This window comes from Mustela lutreola, chromosome 2 (genome assembly GCF_030435805.1).
Source record: "Mustela lutreola isolate mMusLut2 chromosome 2, mMusLut2.pri, whole genome shotgun sequence".
In the NCBI taxonomy this organism is placed as follows: domain Eukaryota; kingdom Metazoa; phylum Chordata; class Mammalia; order Carnivora; family Mustelidae; genus Mustela; species Mustela lutreola.
The window spans coordinates 182,424,347-182,443,555 of record NC_081291.1 but is presented as its reverse complement, the minus strand read 5'-3'; the positions used below and the strand labels follow the sequence as shown (position 1 = coordinate 182,443,555).

The 19,209-nt window shown below is 36.4% G+C and overlaps 1 protein-coding gene across 2 annotated transcripts in view; it reads left to right on the top strand.

Annotated features, from left to right (window-relative positions):
• Window positions 1-19,209, top strand: part of NSUN3 (NOP2/Sun RNA methyltransferase 3) — a 54,597-nt gene that overhangs the window by 26,096 nt on the left and 9,292 nt on the right. Inside the window, exon 6 of one of the 2 annotated variants that reach the window (XM_059164408.1) lies at window positions 2,860-3,008. The exons of the other annotated variant lie outside the window; for it this stretch is intronic. Coding sequence (XP_059020391.1) covers window positions 2,860-2,992 — 133 coding nt within the window. The 3' untranslated portion in view covers window positions 2,993-3,008. The remainder of the gene's footprint in view (window positions 1-2,859; window positions 3,009-19,209) is intronic. 2 annotated transcript variants of the gene reach the window in all.

Below are 19,209 nucleotides of genomic sequence, written 5' to 3'. Positions count from 1 at the left end.
TTTATCTGATGGCTTCAACTGATATAAGATGCTGTCGCTCAAGTGTGGGTGTCAGCTCATCTCCCTAGCCTCAGACCTATGTATTCAGTTATCTATGACATAATCTCTATTTGGAAGCCCCTTAGAAACATAAAACTGAATTTGTCAAGAGGAGAACTCATAGTTTCTAATGCTTTTCTGCCCCCCATCAACAAAATAAAAAATCAAATAGAAACACCACTAATCTACCTCTTTTTTCTCTATTCTGTATCTCAGTAATTTCTATACCATCATACATTTGCTAAAGTCAGAAATCCATCTCCAGCCCCCTTTCTGTTGTACTCAAGTCAATCGCTATGATGTTTCAGTTGTACCTGTTACATGTTTTTCAAGTCCATCCAATTCTATCCATCCTGAATAGCCTAACCTGAGCCACCAGCATTTTGTCATCTGAATTCACTGCAGCTGGCTCCTAAATGCCCTGCCGGTCTCCAGGTGTGAGCTTCACTCCACTCTTCAGTAAAGCAAATCCGATCCGAAATGTGAATCTGATTGTGTCATTCTCTTTTTTAAAATCCTGAAGTGGTTCCCATTACCATTAAGATATTAAGTTCTGGTGGGAAAAAAAAAAAAAAAAAAGAATTCAAATTCCTTAGTATAATATTCAAACTGTCTTTGGATATGTCTTCTTACTTCATTTGCCTCATTGTCTTAGGACCTCTCTTACTTTGTATTCCACCAGAGCAGTTCTTCTAACTCACCTTACAGTGTTCTTTCTGAGGCCAGGGTGTTTCTTTTCCTTTTGGTTGAGAGTTATTACTCATCCTCTCTTTTCTCTTGGCTAAATCTGGGTTCTTTAGAAATTAGCTCTGATCTCTTCTTATTGAAACCGTATCTGACTGTCTAGGACTAGGATTGATATTCCCTTCTTGTCCTTACTTTAATTTAAAAATATATTGTCAGTTCCTTTGCTTAACATTTGCTTAGTACTTATCTCTTTCTTCAACAAGACTGTTACAAGCCCAATGGGAACAGGGGTAGTCTTACTGTTTTTACTGCTAATACATAATTTGGTGTCTGCTATGTAGAAGGTCAGCAAATAACTATTTAAAAATACTAAATTACAAGGGCTGAGTATTTAGAATTTAAATGTGTAATTAAATTTATAGCAAAGTTAATCTGCCAAAAATGATATAATCACTATTGTGCGGCATAGTAATTAGGCATAAATATAAAGCATTTCTGTAATTTATTTTGATTAGTATTGCTTTTATGTAACCAAAGCATGGTTTTAGTGTCAGTTTAGTTTTTTTCCTTCCATTGGATACACTTCTCTTAACTTCATTTAGCATTTCAGTCATTGTTGTGAAGGTCACACATTTATATAAACCTCACATAGGCACCTACTTACGCCCTAACAACTACTGCCCTTCCTTAGTGGCCACTCCTCTCTCCCATCATCTTATTTCCCAAAAAGAATGACTTTAGCATTATGTCATTTTAGTAGCATATATAAACAAGGTGTAAAACTGTCCTCTCAATCACTACAGGTATAGATTTTTATGTAGTTAGATGTCACCCCTCCCATCTCTTATTCTTTTCCTTGAGCAGCTACACTCCATTGCCTATCTCTGATGCCTGGTCTGTGTGAGAGATTTGGGGGCCACCTAAATAAAATAGTTGAAACTCTGGGTCCCTTGACTGTGTAGTTATGATGATAATGGGGAAAGAGTGGGACACCCAAACTATAGGCACAGATAATGGTTCTTATTCCATGACATCTACAAGTTTGGGGGTTGAAAAGATGAAGGGAAAAATGATAATTCCAGTCACAATTTCTCTTTTACCTCCTGTCCTTGACCAAAAATGAAATATATATTAATAGTAATTTTCTCATTGGGGATAGCTCTATCACTATACCACATACAAAGAAATTTCTGAATTTCTTTGAAATCTTTCTCACCTGGTTATTGCCTTACCTTCCTTTAATAAAAGGTAATCCTCTTATTCCACAATAAGAAACAAAGGGTTTCAAATGCAAACATAGACAGGAAAGTAAATATATTGATGTATGAGTTTTAGTCACAAGTATAAAGGATTGACTGTAGATCCTTATTTGCATTTGCAAAGAGCAATTAGAAAGCAAGAAAGCAAATATTGCCTAACCTGATATTGTGGACAGAAGATGACACTCAGAAGGGAGAAAATGAGTGGAACGGATAACTGAGAGGCAAATAAAGAAAACTTTTTGGAAGGCAGCTATGCTCACCACTATACCACCAACGCAAGAAAACTTTTTGTACTCTTTTGTTGGAGACTAGTATTTGCATTTGTCAGCTGACCGATATGGTACTCAGAGATACGTTATGCCCTCTGTGGCTGTACATTCATTTGCCTCACCAGAAATTATTCATATTTATATTAATTAGGCGTCTGCATGGTGTTCACAGTTTTAACTTTTGAGAACACAATACTGTACAAGCAAATACTACTCTTAACATATTTTTATGAATGTGATACTTAAAATAGAAATTTTGCTTATTACTATTAAATATTTTATCTATTTATTTGAGAGACAGAGATTGCATGCAGAGCAGGGGGAGGGGCAGAGGGAGAAGGAGAAGCAAATTTCCTGCTGAGCAGGGAGCCCTGTGTGGAGCTAGACCCCTGGAACCAGGCATCATGACCTGAGCCAAAGGCAGATACTTAACCATTTGAGCCACCCAGGCATCCCAACACTTTATTTAATAGAAGTTTCTGGACGTTACTTTTTTTTTAAGAGTAATGTTAGTAGATATCTAAGTCTTTTAAAATTCTTTTAAAAATTAATGTATGTTTATAATCATGAAAATAGTAACCTAACTTGATTTTTCGTTTTAGCATGGAAAGCATACTGGAAGACACAATGGTGACAGGAGCTAGAGATCCCAAAGCACATGAGTTCATTGCACACTTATTGAGGACTCTTTCATTTATCCATACAGAAATGGAAAAATTAGAATCTTCTATTTAATTTATAAAACATGAAGGTAAAGTTGTATACAACTCATACATCTTCCCCTGAACCATTTAAGAAGATAAGAATGTGGGACAACATTATAAAGAGTAATTGAATATAAGCCAGTTTTATTAATGGAGTACCACTTGAAAGTATAACTTTATTATTACTTAGAATAATTTCTGAGACCACTCATTTCTGTTCCATACTATGTATGTACATACTACAAAGTCAGATTCTCTTGCTTCATTTTTATTTGGGAAAATATACTGAAAATAATATACACATAGTCTCTTTAGAAAGTGGCATGGTGGGCGCCTGGGTGGCTCAGTGGGTTGAGCCTCTGCCTTCAGCTCAGGTCATGATCTCAGGGTCCTGGGATCGAGTCCCGCGTCAGGCTTTCTGCTCGGCGGGGAGCCTGCTTCCCTCTATCTCTCTCTCTGCCTGCCTCTCTGCCTACCTGTGATATCTCTCTGTCAAATAAATTAAATATTTATTAAAAAAAAAAAAAAAAAGAAGAAGGTGGCATGGTGTTTGTGCAAAAGGCATTTACATGATTTTTAGGAGGGAAAGCATGAACCGAAGAGTATGATTTATAACAAAAATATTGGTATGTTATTGCAGTACTGTATCATGTCATCCATTTCCTCAGAGAAAATCAATCACATTTAAAATACTGACCCCTTCCGGTTTTCTTTTCTCACTAGTTGACAAGTAAAATCCAATTTGTGAACTCATTGAAAAGGAAGCTTAGATTATTCAGTAACATTCTGAAAATTTGTATAAATTGTCCAGATAACTATCCTTAAAAAGTAGTATTCTGACAGCAAGAATTGTGTTTTAAAAGAAACGTAAAAAAAAAAAAAAAAATCCCCAACAACTCCTCTGTCATGCTTTCGAGCTGAGATAAGGAATACCTAGTGATTATAGAGCATGAGTCTTCATCATTCATCAACATAGTGACCAAAATATTGATGTGTTCATGTTGGAAAAATAATATTTGGATATACAGTTCTATTAGAATGGAAGATTTCCACCACTCTTTTGGTGGTGGAAATAATTTTGGTGGTATATAATTTCTTCTTAAAGATCAACTAATTCACTTAGCTTTGCATGCTGTCATTATATGCTTAGTCATATGTTTGAAACCCAGAAAACAAAAGCAAACCACTATTAATACTAATACTCTTGCTACTACTACTACTTTACTTTCTCTTTTTTCTTCTTTTTTTCTTTAAGTTAAATGGCAGGAGTCAGAGGTTCTCCAATTAAAAATATGTAATTTGGGCAAAGTACACACTTTTTAAAATAAGAGTCTGCAGATCAAAATATTCCACATTAAATGAAATTGTAAAAGGTTGAGGGGACATCTGTGGTTTGTAGCTACTATATTTTCAACATTAAAAATATCTCAAGTATAGATTGACAATATGAAATAAAATTTTGAAAAGGAGATTTTATCAATACTTATGAATGGGGCACCTGGGTGCCTCAGTGGGTTGAGCCTCTGCCTTTGGCTCAGGTCCTGATCTTGGGATCCTGGGATTGAACCCCACATCAGGCTCTCTGCTCAACGGGGAGCCTGCTTTCCCCTCTCTCTCTGCCTTCCTCTCTGCCTATTTGTGATCTCTGTCAAATAAATAAATAAGTAAAATCTTAAAAAAAAAAACCCACTATTTACCTCCTTGGTAAATAGACTAATGAATTTTGCTGAGAGAACTCTTACTTGTAGTATGCTTTGAGCAGAATATCCCTAGTTAGGATTGCCATGGTAAACACAACCTAGAATCTAGATTTATGAGGCACAGCTTGTATCTTGTATCTTGTATCAGAACTTTGCTAGGCACTGCAGATACAAAAATATATGTGAAATGCTCCTTGTTCTCAAGGTCCACAGGGCAGTTGTCATAACATGGGGCAACGACGTGGTAACAGAGTAGAGTACAGAGGTAGCAAGAGGAGGGATACCCAGCTTTGGTCAGGTTAAACAAGTTCTATTTTACAAAATAAACAACAGGTAAATATTTAAACTAAAGGTGTTCTCATCATTTTTCATAACCTGGAAGTAATATAGGCTCATATAGCATTTGAAATATGAAAAGAAATATAAAGAAGAAAATAAGGCATCCATTGAAAGAAATTTATATTGACTTCCTTTGCATATAGTAATCATAACAATAGAAATCATAGTGATATATAACTTGATATCTTTTTCTATTTAATTTGTTTTGAATATGTTAACCAAATAGTATTTGAAAATACACTTTTGAAATGGCTACATCATAATAAATCGCTCCATTCATTCCTTCATGTATTCAGGTACCTAGGAGTATTAAAGACTTTCTAATGATAGGATCTCATTCATGCAAGAAATAGGTACAAACACATCCTAGTGGAGAGTAAAACATCAGCCTTTTCAATGATCCAGGCAACAGCTTGATAACTCTTTGGGGAAGGAGTTAGCAGCTGGCCTGTGATCCATTTCTCTTTTGATTCCTAGGGAGGCATTCCCCCGGAAAAAAAGGCAGGTGACCCTGTTAAACATGTTGATAACTGACCTCCTTGGTAAATAGACTAATGAATTTTGCTGAGAGAACTCTTACTTGTAGTATGCTTTGAGCAGAATATCCCTAGTTAGAATTGCCATGGTAAACACAACCTAGAATCTAGATTTATGAGGCACAGCTTCCTGTAGAATGTCATACAAGCTATTCAGCTCCCTAAGATATATTGGAGATGTGACATATCCTAAATGCTCCCCATTGTGTGAGGTGACCTGCGAACTTTGCTTAGAGAACTCATCTGTTATCTGAGCTAGAAAACATTCTGAACTATAAGCAGGCCTGAGGTAGCCACATCAGATGTCCCTGCCTCCTGTATGCCATTTGATTGCTTGTATACTTGAAATTATTAGTAAAGTTTGATAGTGGCTACGATATCTGGCTTGTGAGACTGATTTGACAATCCAGTCCTTTGTGTTAACTTGTCCCTGAACCCCATCCAGGGACCTCTGAGGAAACCTCTTACTCCAGTCCCACATCTAAATCTTGAAATTCAATCTGCTAATTCACATAGCTCTTAGGCAGAAAATAAGAGTCTTCTCCCTTTATATCCTGTGCATGGAAACATGATTAAAAAGGTGAAACAGTATGACTGGTTGTACCAGAGTTAGGCAGTTCCAGGAGAATAAGAGTTTGTGATGTTCCATGAATACTAATTTTTCCATTTTGGCTCTACTCTTTAGTAAAAATAATAACAATGTATGCTGTTTATTGACTGTATTAGCTACTTCTGTCCTTGAGTACAGCAAAGAGGTGGAAGGAATCTTGAATTGTTTACTCCAGCAACATGCCTATCCCTGCCTTGTGGGTGGAGGAAGGTGAATCTCCTTTTTCTTAGAAACAGAATGCAAGGATGGTGACAGTTCTCCCCTGTATATTCTGCTTATTGTAGTCTAAGTGTTTATTGAGTGCCTTTTGTCTTCTGGGGACCAGTGGTAAAACAGGGCAGATTCAAATCTTCTTTGAGTTGGCTGCCATTATTTTCTAAGTAATTAACCATCCATCATTACTGATTTAGGAGTTTCATGACTTCCCTTAGCATCCCTGCAACTGGCATGCTACCTTTTTAGCTTGCAAGCAGGATAAATATAAGTCCCTTCAAAGTTTTTGACTTTGTGGTACAAATACCTTCTCCATATTGTGGTTTGGTGGCTTACCCTTTACTCTTCTCAGTGTTTTGGGTTTATTTTGTTTCTACAAAGAGAGGCTGTTGCTTTTTATCTGTATCTTCCTTTAGGATGAATGCTCTTTTGTGTGTCCTGTTTAAGAAATCTTTCCATACCTTAGATAATCTCTCATTTTATTTTCTGGAAGCTTTATTTATTTATTTAAAGATTTTATTTATTTATTTGAGAGAGAATGAGTGAGAGAGAGCATGAGAGAGGAGAGGGTCAGAGGGAGAAGCAGACTCCCCAACGAGCTGGGAGCGTGATGCGGGACTTGATCTGGAAGTCCGGGATCATGACCTGAGCCGAAGGCAGCCGCTCACCAACTGAGCCACCGAGGCGCCCCTGGAAGCTTTATTTTTTAACTTTAACGTTTAGATCTATAATACACCTCAGCTAATTTTTGTTTAGTAGCGTGAGGTAGGGATCTATTTTCTTTTCTTCCTTTTCCTTTTCCTTACTTTCTTTAACCTTGCGCATGGATACCTCATTGTCCCAACAGCTTTTAGTTTATTTTTTAAAAGATTTTATTATTTTTAGAGAGAGAGAGAGAGAAAGCACATGGGGGCAGAAGGAGAGAAAGAGAGAGAATCTCCAGTTGACTCTGCACTGAGCATGAAGCCCTGCAAAGGAAAGGGTTCAGTCTCACAATCCTGAGATAATGACCTAGCAGGTCAAGAGTCATAGATTTAACCAACTGAAGCACCTAGCGTCCCCAACAGCATTTATTGAAGTCTGTCGATTTACCAGTACTCTGTAGTGCTACTTCTATCGTAAATCAGATGTCCACATTAACATCAGTCTGATTTCTGTTGATTCAGTTGCTTTGTTTATAGATACTCCAGCTAGTATTACACGAGCTTAATTACCATAGCATTAATATCATAATGTGTATGTGCAAATATTCCTTTTGTTTGTTTCATTTGGTTTTGTTAAGAGTATCTTGGCTATTTTCGATTCCTTTGCATCTTTACATTTTAGAATCGGCTTCTCAAGTTTCATATAAAATTGTAGGGATTTTGACTGGAATTACATTAAATCTATCAATTTAGAGAGCTTTGACATTTTCCTGCTATTTCACAATATTGATAAATTTTTTAAAGTTTAAAAATTTATAAATTCTTTTGGATTTTTAACAAAACCCCTCATAATTCTGTAATCTGTAGAAATATGTAGGTAATTTTTTCTGGATTCTGTATGGTATTTTGCTTAGGACTTTTTCATGTGTGTTCATAAATGAAACTGGCCTGTAATTTTTCATTTTTGAAATAGCCTTATTAGAGTTTGGAATTAAGGTTATACTGACTTCATAAAATGAATTGAGGAGTGGGTTCTCTATTTTATATTCTCTGGAACAGTGTATGGAAAATTGCAGTTATCTTTTTCCCTTGAATATTTGGTAGAAACTGCAGTTGAAGCCATAATGGGCCTGGAGCTCTGTGGGAAAATTTTTGATTGCTAATTTACTTGTTTAATGGTTACAGGAGGTTTTTTTTTGTTGTTGTTAAGATTTTATTTATTTGTTTGACAGAGAGTGAGCACAGGCGGGGGGGGGGGCAACAGGCAAAGGGAGGGGGAGAAGCAGGTTCCCCACTGATAAGGGAGCCTGATGTGGGGTTCAATCCCAGGACCCTGGGATCACAACTGAAGCAGAAGGCAGATGCTTAACCAACTGAGCATGTAGGCACCCACAGTCACAGGACTCTTTTTTTTTTTTTTTTTTTAATTTAAAGATTTATTTAACAGACAGAGATCACAAGTAGGCAGAGAAGCAGGCAGAGAGAGAGGAGGAAGCAGGCTCCCAGCTGAGTAGAGAGCCCGACGCGGGCCTCGATCCCAGGACCCTGGGATCGTGACCTGAGCCGAAGGCAGAGGCTTTAACCCACTGAGCCACCCAGGTGCCCAGTCACAGGACTCTTAACAGTTCTCTTTTTTTTTTAATCAGTTTAAGTGTTTTTTTTTTTTTTTTTAAGTTATTCAGCCAATACACCCAAATCTACACACTTATTAACATGAAGTTATATATAGTATCATCTTATTATCTTTTTAGTGTCTGTAGGATTTATAATAATGTCTCCTGTGTTATTTTTGTTAATCAGTTTCGCCTGAGGTTTGTCAAATTTTTAAGTCTTTTTAGGATCCAGTATTTAACTTTGTTCATATTTTTTTTTTTAGTTCGTTTCCTGTTTCCAAACATGGGAATGTGTGTGTGTGTGTATATATATATATATATATATACACACATACATATATATATATATATAATTATCTTACTCCTTTTTAATTTGTATTTTGATCAGAGAACATATGCTATATCAGCCTGTTGTTTACCTCTAAATAATTATTAATAACTATGGCTTTTAAACTTTGCTCTGTAAAGACATAAGGATTTTGTAGCATTGTTGTAGGAGCCATCTTAAGGGAAGGGAGAGGAATGACCAGGAGAACCTTACAGTTCATCCCAGCAGATCCAGCTAGAGGGATGATATCTTCATATGGTTAAAGTTGTAGGATGTCACTTGAAGAAAATTTGTCATTAAAAAAAGAATAAAAAGAAGTTTGAAAATCTTAAAAAAATCATTTAAATCAGCAGTAAGCAATCTCTCTTCATTTATAAGCACATTTGCTAAGGGTCAAAATTAAGTCAATTCTGGTGGTTTTCTTGAAAGCTTTTTTCTTTCTTGAAAGTTCTTTTTCTTTATATGAGTGAAGAGACAATATTTAGTAGTAGATTAAAGACCCTATGTAAAAAGCAGGCCTAATGTACTTTGTTGTCACTCTTACTAACTTAAGCAACACAAATCTGCTTTCCTTATATTCTCTTGCAGAGAGCTAAGGGGAAAGTATACTAAACATAAGATTTCCAGGTAGAAATGGGTAATAAATATGTTAAAACTTGCCATTTATAATCTATTTCAGGAATAGCTAGCATCATTTATTACTCTGCTACCATATATAAAAAAGTGCTATATAAAAAATATTCCTTCTTCAAGGTAAAAACTTACTGCCAGTGGAGAGAAGATAATTATCAGCATTGTTTTTGTTTGTTAAGCTGACAAAGGAATAGCTGCTGGGTATGGCATCTCTGAAAATAGCAAACTTGGTCATGTTTTTTTATCTTGAATTTATGGAACTTCTTTGATAATAAACAGTTTGATATCTAGATATTTGATTACTTACTGTGAGCATAGTGAAGGGGACCCTCAAGGCTTGGGAAAATAATACTTCACAAACTGATGATAGCACTGTGTAACTATCAGCCTGGAAATATCTGTGTTTTAGATTCTTACGGTACCTGAAATTTAATTTTGAATCTGCATTTATTTGATAGATTGTACATGAGCTTCAACTTTTCACCTTAATGTTTTCTTTGGTCATAATGCATAATAGTGGTATTTGCTTCCTTGCCCAGTCTGCTGCTTACCAGTAGAAACAGTAAATGGATACAAACAGAGTGAAGTGATAACAAACAAACAAACAGGTCACGGAAAAATGAAAGAAACAGGAACTGTTAAAAAGGAACAAAAATAGAAAAATTGGAAATGAATACTAGAACTCAACAATGTAACATGGAAAAAAATGTGGAATAGTAAGGAAAAATAAATGAAACAGAAACACCTGAAACATTTAGGAAAAAAAGACAAAATGTAGAGGAATTAAACATTTAGGATTATGGGGGAGACAAAAAGGAACAACTTAAACATATAAGCTTTGTGAGCTCGTGACAATTGGCTAAAGTTGTGGTTTTATCATTTGTTAATTTATCTTGTAGTAACTAAAATATTTCTATTGGTATATCAAATTAGGCTAATTTTTTTTAAAAGAGTGAATATATTTCCTTCCTTTTAAATCAGATTGCCTGCATTCCACACTAACTTTATCTTTTAGATTTCCCTTATGTTACCAGAAAGACAGTGTCAGGGATAACCTTCATTTTTAAATATGTCTTAATGACCTTTTTGGTGCCTAAAAGGGTTGTGGTACCAATTCCAGTGAACTACCAAGTGTTACTCTGTGATACCACTGGGTGTGTAGCTACAGTTTAACTCTTCTCAAACTCTCTACAGTGGTGTCACTTCGTACAGGTTGAGTTTAGGCCCACAAGACTGCCCTCACCACACTTCAGAAGCCAATTACAAGTCCATGTTTGTCACCTTGCTTCTAATCAATGAAATGTAAGAGGTTCCCATGATGCACTTATTGGTTTTGATTTGCTAGAGCAGCTCACAGAACTCAGAGAAACATATACTTGCATTTACCAATTCTATTAAAGAATATGTTAAAGGATACAGATGAATATCCAGATGGAAAAGATGCAAGGTATATGGGAAAAGGGCACAGAACCTCCATGCACTCTGTGGGCATGTCACTCTCTCCCATCTTCTCTATGTGTTCACCAATCCAGAAACTCTCTGACCTATCCTTCTGGATTTTTATGGAGGCTTTATTATATAGACATGCTTGATTAAATTGTTGGCTATTGGCAGTTGTTAAATCTTCAGCCCCTCATACCTCCCTAGAGGTTTAGAGGGTGAGACTAAAAGTTCTAACCTTCTGGTCACATGTTGGTTCCTCTGGAAATCAGTGCCCACCCTTAGTAGTTGTTCAAAAGTCCACCTCATTCGTGTAACAAAAGATGCCTTTGTTACTCTCATCTCTTAGGAAATCTCAAAGTTTTTGGAGCCCTGTGAGACCACAATTGCTGTGTAGTAACCTTCATTAACAGATTATTTTTCCTTCTTTAGGAGTTTATCTACAACCCTTCTAACAAGGGAAAAAAACCTTTCTCATATTTATAAATTGTTGGCAAAAAGTTTATTATTTTTTTTTTCCAAATAAAGCCTCTGGCCTCTAACATTTCCATCTGTTCTAACATATGAGAGTTGTAGGTTGCTTGAGCTGTTCGTTATCCAGAATTTAAAAAAAAAAAAAAATTATTTATTTATTTTAGAGAGAGAAAGGATGAATTGGGGGAGGAAGAAAGGGAGAGAGAGAATCTCAGGTGGACTCCCCACTGTGCGGGGAGCCCAATGTAAGGCTCCATCCCATGACCCTGAGATCATGACCTGAGTTGAAACCAAGAGTCGGACACAACTGACTGAGCCATCCCACCAGAATTTTTGAATGTTAGTTGCAATGAGCTTTTTTACACTGAAAAGTTCTTTGCTTGACCTACCTTTTAATTAAGGTAGCATTCATTCATTCACTATTTTTAATATATTTTGAGAACATACTTTCTAGTTGTGCTATATATAAACAAAATGAATGTAATATAAACCATGTTTTCAAGCAGCTGAAAATTTATTGCTTGGGAAAAACAGGAAGGAATTCCATGGGGAGTCAGTGAAAGTTTTAGAGATTATATAAACTTTGAAGTAGGTCTAGAAGGATAAATGGAAGTTTGATCAAAAGAAAACGAGAAAATAATTATGTAAGCATTGGAACTTGCCAAGAAAGAATTTTAACTCCTTGACTTGAGAGTTAATTACACACATTGTCTCATTCTATAAGGAGCAGAGAGAGGTATTACTGATTGACAGCATTTGATCAGGGAAGAATCTCTGTAAGTGATGTAGGGATCTTATAGGAATTAGATCTCACTGAATCATGGGAGCAGTTAAACAGTCTATAAAAGTTGTATGTAATTGTGCCCCTACTTCTGGTGTGGGACCTGAAGTTTGCCAGGACTAGTAACTAGCATACAAGGTAGGGGAGAACAAAGACACACCACAACCCAGAAGGACAGAAGAACCACATCTTTCTATCACCAGAAACTGTAAAGGTCTCCGGTCACCCCAAGCATCTGATCTTAATGATGTGGATGGTCTGCAGAATAGCTGGCACGTTTGGAGATGGAGCTGCATAGGAACGTGGTCTAGAATTCAGAGAAGCTGAGGGAAGATCCCATGATTGCTGGAGGAGCTATCCCACCCCACCTACAAGTTGAGCCACTGGATCTACAACGACATGGCTGTACACGAGGTGATATGTTCATTTCAGGGAATTTTGACAGTTACAGAGGCATGTGTAACCCATAACCCTATCAAAATATAGAACATTTCTATCATGCCAGGAAGATTTCTGATGCTTCCTTAGAATCCATTAGCTTCCCTCATCAAAGGCAACCACTGTTCTGACTTCTCTCACTATAGATTAGCTTTGCCTGTTCTCAAACTATGAAAATGTAATCAAACAACATGCATTCTTTCTTTATATGGAACTTTTTCTCTCAGCATAACATTTTTGAAATGTATTCATGAGGTGTGAAAGAAATCATTATTTTGGGACTAAATCTTGCTCTCTGGATAAGAACATTTACTCAGAAGTGCTTGAAGAAGCCTTGAGGCCACTGTCTTATCTCTGTTAGAGCAGCCTCCTCAGGGAAACCTTTTTATCAGAATCTTGACTTTTTCAACCCTAACAAGGCTCAAATTACTGAATTTTTGGTTGATTTAGATTATAATCCACAGGTTGAGGGCCTTCTTTAGCAGACTTGTATTCCTTCCATCTTGTCTTCCAAATCCAAAGATCTTTTCTGAGCCTTCTCACATTAACACGCACTAACATTGTGAGATTTTCTTCTGGTCACCTTTGAGTTATATAAGCTTTGGGTAGCATGTGGTCTGTCTTCCAAGATATCATAAAACAATGATTTTATTAAATTATATCCCATGCCATAATAAGGGTTACTGGCTATATTAATCTGGGTTCTCCAGAAAAACATAGGATGTGTGCATATATACAGAAAGAGGGATTTTTTTTTAATTTTAATTTTTTTTATTTTTTAAAGAAATTGGCTCACACGATTATGGAGGCTGGCAAATTCAAATTCTGTAGGATGAGTGAGCACACTGGAGATCCAGAGAAGATTTGATGCTGTGGTTCAAGTTTGAATAATACCAGCTGATAGAATTCTGTTCAAGGGAGGTCAGTCTTCTATTCAGGCCTTCAGCTGTGACTGACTGGATGAGACCCAAACACGTTATGGAGTGCATTCTGCTTTACTCAAAGTTCACTGATTTAAATTTAATTTTATCCAAAAATACCACCAAAGAAACATCCAGAATATTGCTTAACCAAATATCTAGGCATAACCGCCGAGTCAAGTTGACACATAAAATTAACACTTGGGCTTTGTAGCCAGTAGTGATTTGTTTGAATATTCTCTCCATTGCCGGCTTACTAAGCCAGTTCCACATTTTAGATTCTGCTAAAGCAAGTCCACATTTGGTGCCAATTCAGTTTAAGTGAAGATAATTTTTGTTCTAATATAATAGAAAGAAATAGACTCAAAATAGTGACTTAAATAAGTAAAAGCCTGACTAGGTTTCTCAGGGTTCTGGCAACCATTTGATTGCCAGACTCCACAATCATCAGGGACCCAGTCCCCAACTTTCTTCCACCTCATGGTCCAGGGTGGCTATTCCAGCTCTTGTGTTTATTCTGCATTGCAACTAGTAGGAAGGGACAAAAGAACATACCTTATATTACTTCCACTCACATCTCATGGTTAGACTTAGTTATATGACTACCTTTGGTGAAAGGCAATTTAGGAAATTAGCCTTAGCTATATACCATTAAAAATCACATTACTACAGAAGGAATTGAGAACTGGTATTGAGGAAAAATTAGAAGTGTTTATCAAAAATTGGAAATCCCTTGATCGGATAACACTGGAAGATGCAAAGGAGATTTACAAGAAAATCCTTTAGCAAGAAAACCAATTTGAAAAATTTTACAATAGTCAAGATTAGGTAACAAAGGCATTAAGGAAATAAATGTTAGGGAAATAAGGACATGTGGTTAGATTGGCAAGATAATTTCAATGGGGAATTAGTAGAACTTGGTGATGTATTTGCTCTGGAGTGGGAAGGAGAAGAAAGTGTCAAGGATAACACCTTGAATAACAGCATGAGCTGTAGAGCTCTACTGTCTGAATTTGATTCTTGGTTTGTATATTTCCTGAGTGGCCTTGTAGTAGTTGCTTAACTCTCTTGCCTTGGTTTTCTCATCTGCAAAGTGGGAATAATAACTAATGTTTGAAAACTTAATTGAAAACTTGAGTGAGATAACATGTAAAACACCCAACTTTAGGAAGAAAAAATAAACCAAGGAGGGGACCTAGCTGGCTCATTTGGTGTAGCATACAACTCTTGAGCTCAGAGTTGTAGATTTGAGTTCCATGTTGGGTGGAGAGATTACTTAAAAATAAATTTTTTAAAGAGATTTATTTATTTATTTATTTGACAGAAATCACAAGTAGGCAGAGAGGCAGGCAGAGAGAGAGGAGGAAGCAGGCTCCCTGCTGAGCAGAGAGCCCTATGCGGGGCTTGATCCCAGGACCCTGGAATCATGACCTGAGCCGAAGGCAGCGGCTTTAACCCACTGAGCCACCCAGGTGCCCCTAAAAATAAAATCTTAAAGGAAAAAAAAAAAAAACCCTAAGGATAAAATTCTTGGGAAGACTGATAGACTGATATTTAATGGATAGGAGGAAGAGGAAAGGTGGTTAAGGAGGCTAAAGGGGAACTTCAGAGAAGGAGGTGTGAACAAAGGAAGAGTAGTGTCCAGAAACCACAGTGGGAGAATGTTTCTTGAGGTTGAGGATGAAAGAATCAAATAGTATAGTTAGATGAGGGCTGAAAATGAAACTTTTGGGCTGGTTTTATACTCATTTTACTCAAACAATACTCAGAATTCGGTTAAATGAATTGCCAGATGATTTGGAGTTTGGAATAATTACCAAATTACTCCAAATTATTTGGAATTTTAATGGAGGTTCTCAGAGGTTCTAACAGTCAAGTGTAGTTTGTTTAAATTCTTTAAAACTATGATTTAGATGTCAGTCTGTGGTGAAGAGGTTCAAATTATGTCTCAGCATGGGGTATTTGCTTTCATTTACCTCATCATAAATGCTCTATCATTGGAACAGATGAAGATTGTGTATGCCATAAAGGGAGCAGGTAGCCAAGATTCTCAGGTCATAGTGTCAGACCTAGTAATTCTTCAGTTTCTTTACGTTAAAAGAGCCTGTAAGTATATAGTTACTCCATACCTTCCGTGTTTGGGACAGTTGGGATGATTAAATGTATGCATGTGGCATCCTCTTTATTCTTGGCCTAAATTCCATACCTATTTTAGCAGTGGTAACATTGCTTCAGGATATATAGCAGTGGTAAAGCTTGCAGTCCTTTTCCTGGTATACAAAGCTGCATTAATTAGCTTTGTAACTTTGAGTAAGTCACTGAGTCTTTGTGACCACCGTCCATTTGATAAATTGGGTCAGACTATTTACCCTCTTCACCTCATAAGGTTTTATTAAGACTCCATGTGTGAGGTGCTCTTTAAATTAAGTACCAAATAAACATAAGATAATATGACTAATTAGACTGATAGCTTGTCCTTCACCTGGCTAATATAGGAATCGCATCTCATTTGATTCCTGGACCAAATCCATATTCCTGTTGAAACAGGAGTCTTCTATTTTATTTGAAAGAAAAAGTAAAAATTTCTTCCTGGGAGAACATGTGCTGTGTGTGCAGTGTTCTCCGGAGGCATTTAACCTTTTCATTTGGGGATTTAGTTTGTCATTTGAGTAGTTAAGATACAAAGACTGCCAGTACTTTTCATACGTCTTTCACATTAATTATAGAAATGTTTTTCTTTTCTATGTAACTTGAAAGTAACCTTATGAAGTAGCCTTATATATAAAACCTTTGAAATACTAATTGAATATTAAATGGTTACAAGGGACCAATTGCAGGATTGATGCTTTTCTGCCCACTTTAAATTTTTTCATGTTACTATAGTCTCAGTTGGCTTTTAAAAAAATGTTTAATACTAGAGTTTCTAAGATGAAGGGAACAAGATTGAGAATACTGTGGCAATGAAGGAATCTTTAAGTCTGTTTCACTTGATTGCTTCTCCATATTTACATCTGAAGAAAAGGAAGCTATTGCCTTAATGCTTTAATGTTGCTAGAAGGGACTTTAGGAAAGATGAAGAATAAATATATTAATCACTAACAAGTGATAGTTAGCTGTAATCTTAATTTTTCAAAAGTGTAGACATCTATGATTGCTTTACTTCTGCACCAGAAATTGTTGTAGGAGGGGCAGTGACTGTAACTTCAAACATGTTACAAGGAAGACATAAAAAGATGTTGTTTAGGGATGCCTAGGTGGCTCAGTGGGTTAAAGCCTCTGCCTTCAGCTCAGGTCATGATCCAAGGGTCCTGGGATCGAGCCCCTCATCGGGCTCTCTGCTCGGCAGGGAGCCTGCTTCCCCCTCTCTCTCTGCCTGCCTTTCTGGCTATTTGTGATCTCTGTCTGACCTGTGATCTCTGTCTGTGAAATAAATAAAATCTTTAAAAAAGTTAAAAAAAAAAAGATGTTATTTATCTCCTGATATGTAAGTAAATCATGAGGAATTAAAGGGGGAAAGAATCACTTTCTGTTTTGGTCAAAAGATGGCACTATTGCTGTGCTGATTGTTTTCTTTTGCAGTTTTGTTCAATCTTTTTAAATATAGAAAACAGTTAAAATTAGTGATCTAATTAACACTGACCCTCCCAACAGAATGCCACATTACTAATCAAGGATCAGAAGAATATACCAGAAAAATGGAATTTATATTTTTAGAATGTGTTAGGTTGTTTTAGAAGCTATTTAAATAACATTTTCTGAGATTCAGAGATTTACCTTAGGAACAACAGGACACCCTGCATCATGTTATCAATTTTGGTTAAGTTTGAAATACCTTTAGTTTGGAACCTTGATAGCTACCAGGGTTTCAAGATGTTTTAGTTTTAGTTTTAGTTTTAGGGTTTTTTTTTTTTTTTCCTTTTTCTAGTTTTTTAAAGTCCTTGAACTTGTTTTCATTAAGGTGGTAATACTTTTATCCTTCAAGGTATTAAGGCCAGGTAATCATTTTTTTCCCCCTCAACGATTATACTTTACTTATTGATAGCTGGTAAACTATGTGGACCAGGTTGGACATGGAAAGGTGGTCTCCCTTCTTGTGCTGGGAGTGCCAGCAACTTCTTATTTCTAAGCTGGTACCTTAAATGGCTCTTGGGGCTTAATTCTTTGTTTTTCTTTGAGCAGATCTTTTAAGGGTGGAGCAATTCAGGGAAAAGCACTGAACAGAATGACACACTCCTTTAAAAAGAGGCTTTATTATTGATTATACAAAATATTCTTTAACACATACAAAATAAATAAAATTAAAAATACAAACATACGAGTCTCAAAACACTTTTTGGGGGGAAGAAGGTGGAATCCTCGGTCCATTGAAAGAACACAAAATAATCCAGTATTTTTTGCTGACTTTGTACTAGAATAGGAGTACCCTGACGGACTCCTGCAAACAGACTGCGGATTTACCTATCTGGTGCTTTTTAAAGTTAAGATTTAAATGGTTTACTTTTAAAAGTAATTAAGCTTTCATCAGTTAATTATGTGACTAGTTTATCATGTAGATACAAGACAAGATCAAGTTTATGTCGTTTGCACTGTAACTCATTTGAAGCTAAAATACCAGTCCATAATCTTATTCAGAATGTTTGAGGCCAGATATGTTTCAGTTTTTTTTTTTTTCTTTTTTCTTAAAGGTACTGTAGTAGATATTTGGTATACTTCCCCCAGTAGGGTCTGAGGCAGCAACCTGTCATCCAACCTCTGTCATTTCAACCTCTGAATAGTTACCTCACATGGGCTAAGTCTTGACCATAAATAACCTCACATCAATTTAGGTCAGATTTTGAGGCCAGTGAGTCTGCCACAGACTTAAGAAAAAAAAAAACTAGGTTGCAGAGCTTTTGGATTTTACAAAGACATGTAAGAGATAATAGAACTGAAGTCTTATTGCAGTCGACTCTGTGAACTGTCCGAAATCCACTAAGGTTTTCTGTTTGTAAATGGGAAATTTTAATTTATTCTATTTAATGGTTTCTTTTTTAAGAGTATGTTTAATTGGGGTACCTGGGTGATTCAGTCATTAAGCGACTGACTTCAGCTCAGGTCATTATCCCAGCGTCTTGGGATCCAGCCCCTCATCAGGCTTCCTGCTCAGCTGGGAGCCTGCTTCTCCCTCTCCAGCTCCCCCGAGCTTATGTTCCCTCTCTTACCATCTCTCGTAAGTAAATAAAATCTTTTAAAAAAATAGAATATGTTTATTTTGTGTTTAAGGTGGTTCAAGCACAAAATGCATTTCAGCCTATTCTATAATAACACTGAAAGACAACCAAAGATTTGGAGAAATTTGTATGGCCAGTTTCTACCATAAAGCAACAGGCTATCCAGTGTAAGTTCTGTGGCAAAGAAAGTCATCATTCTTTTTCTGTTAGGAATCCTTGAGGTAAAAGCATTTCCCACTTTATTTTATGCTGTACTGCTAATCAATACCAGCTTTATTTCCTACAGCATGTTGTGAGATAGAATCTTATTTCAAATTTAAAGTAGGGTTAATCCTCCGACTTGGGTAAGGGGTTTCTGAGGGGAATATA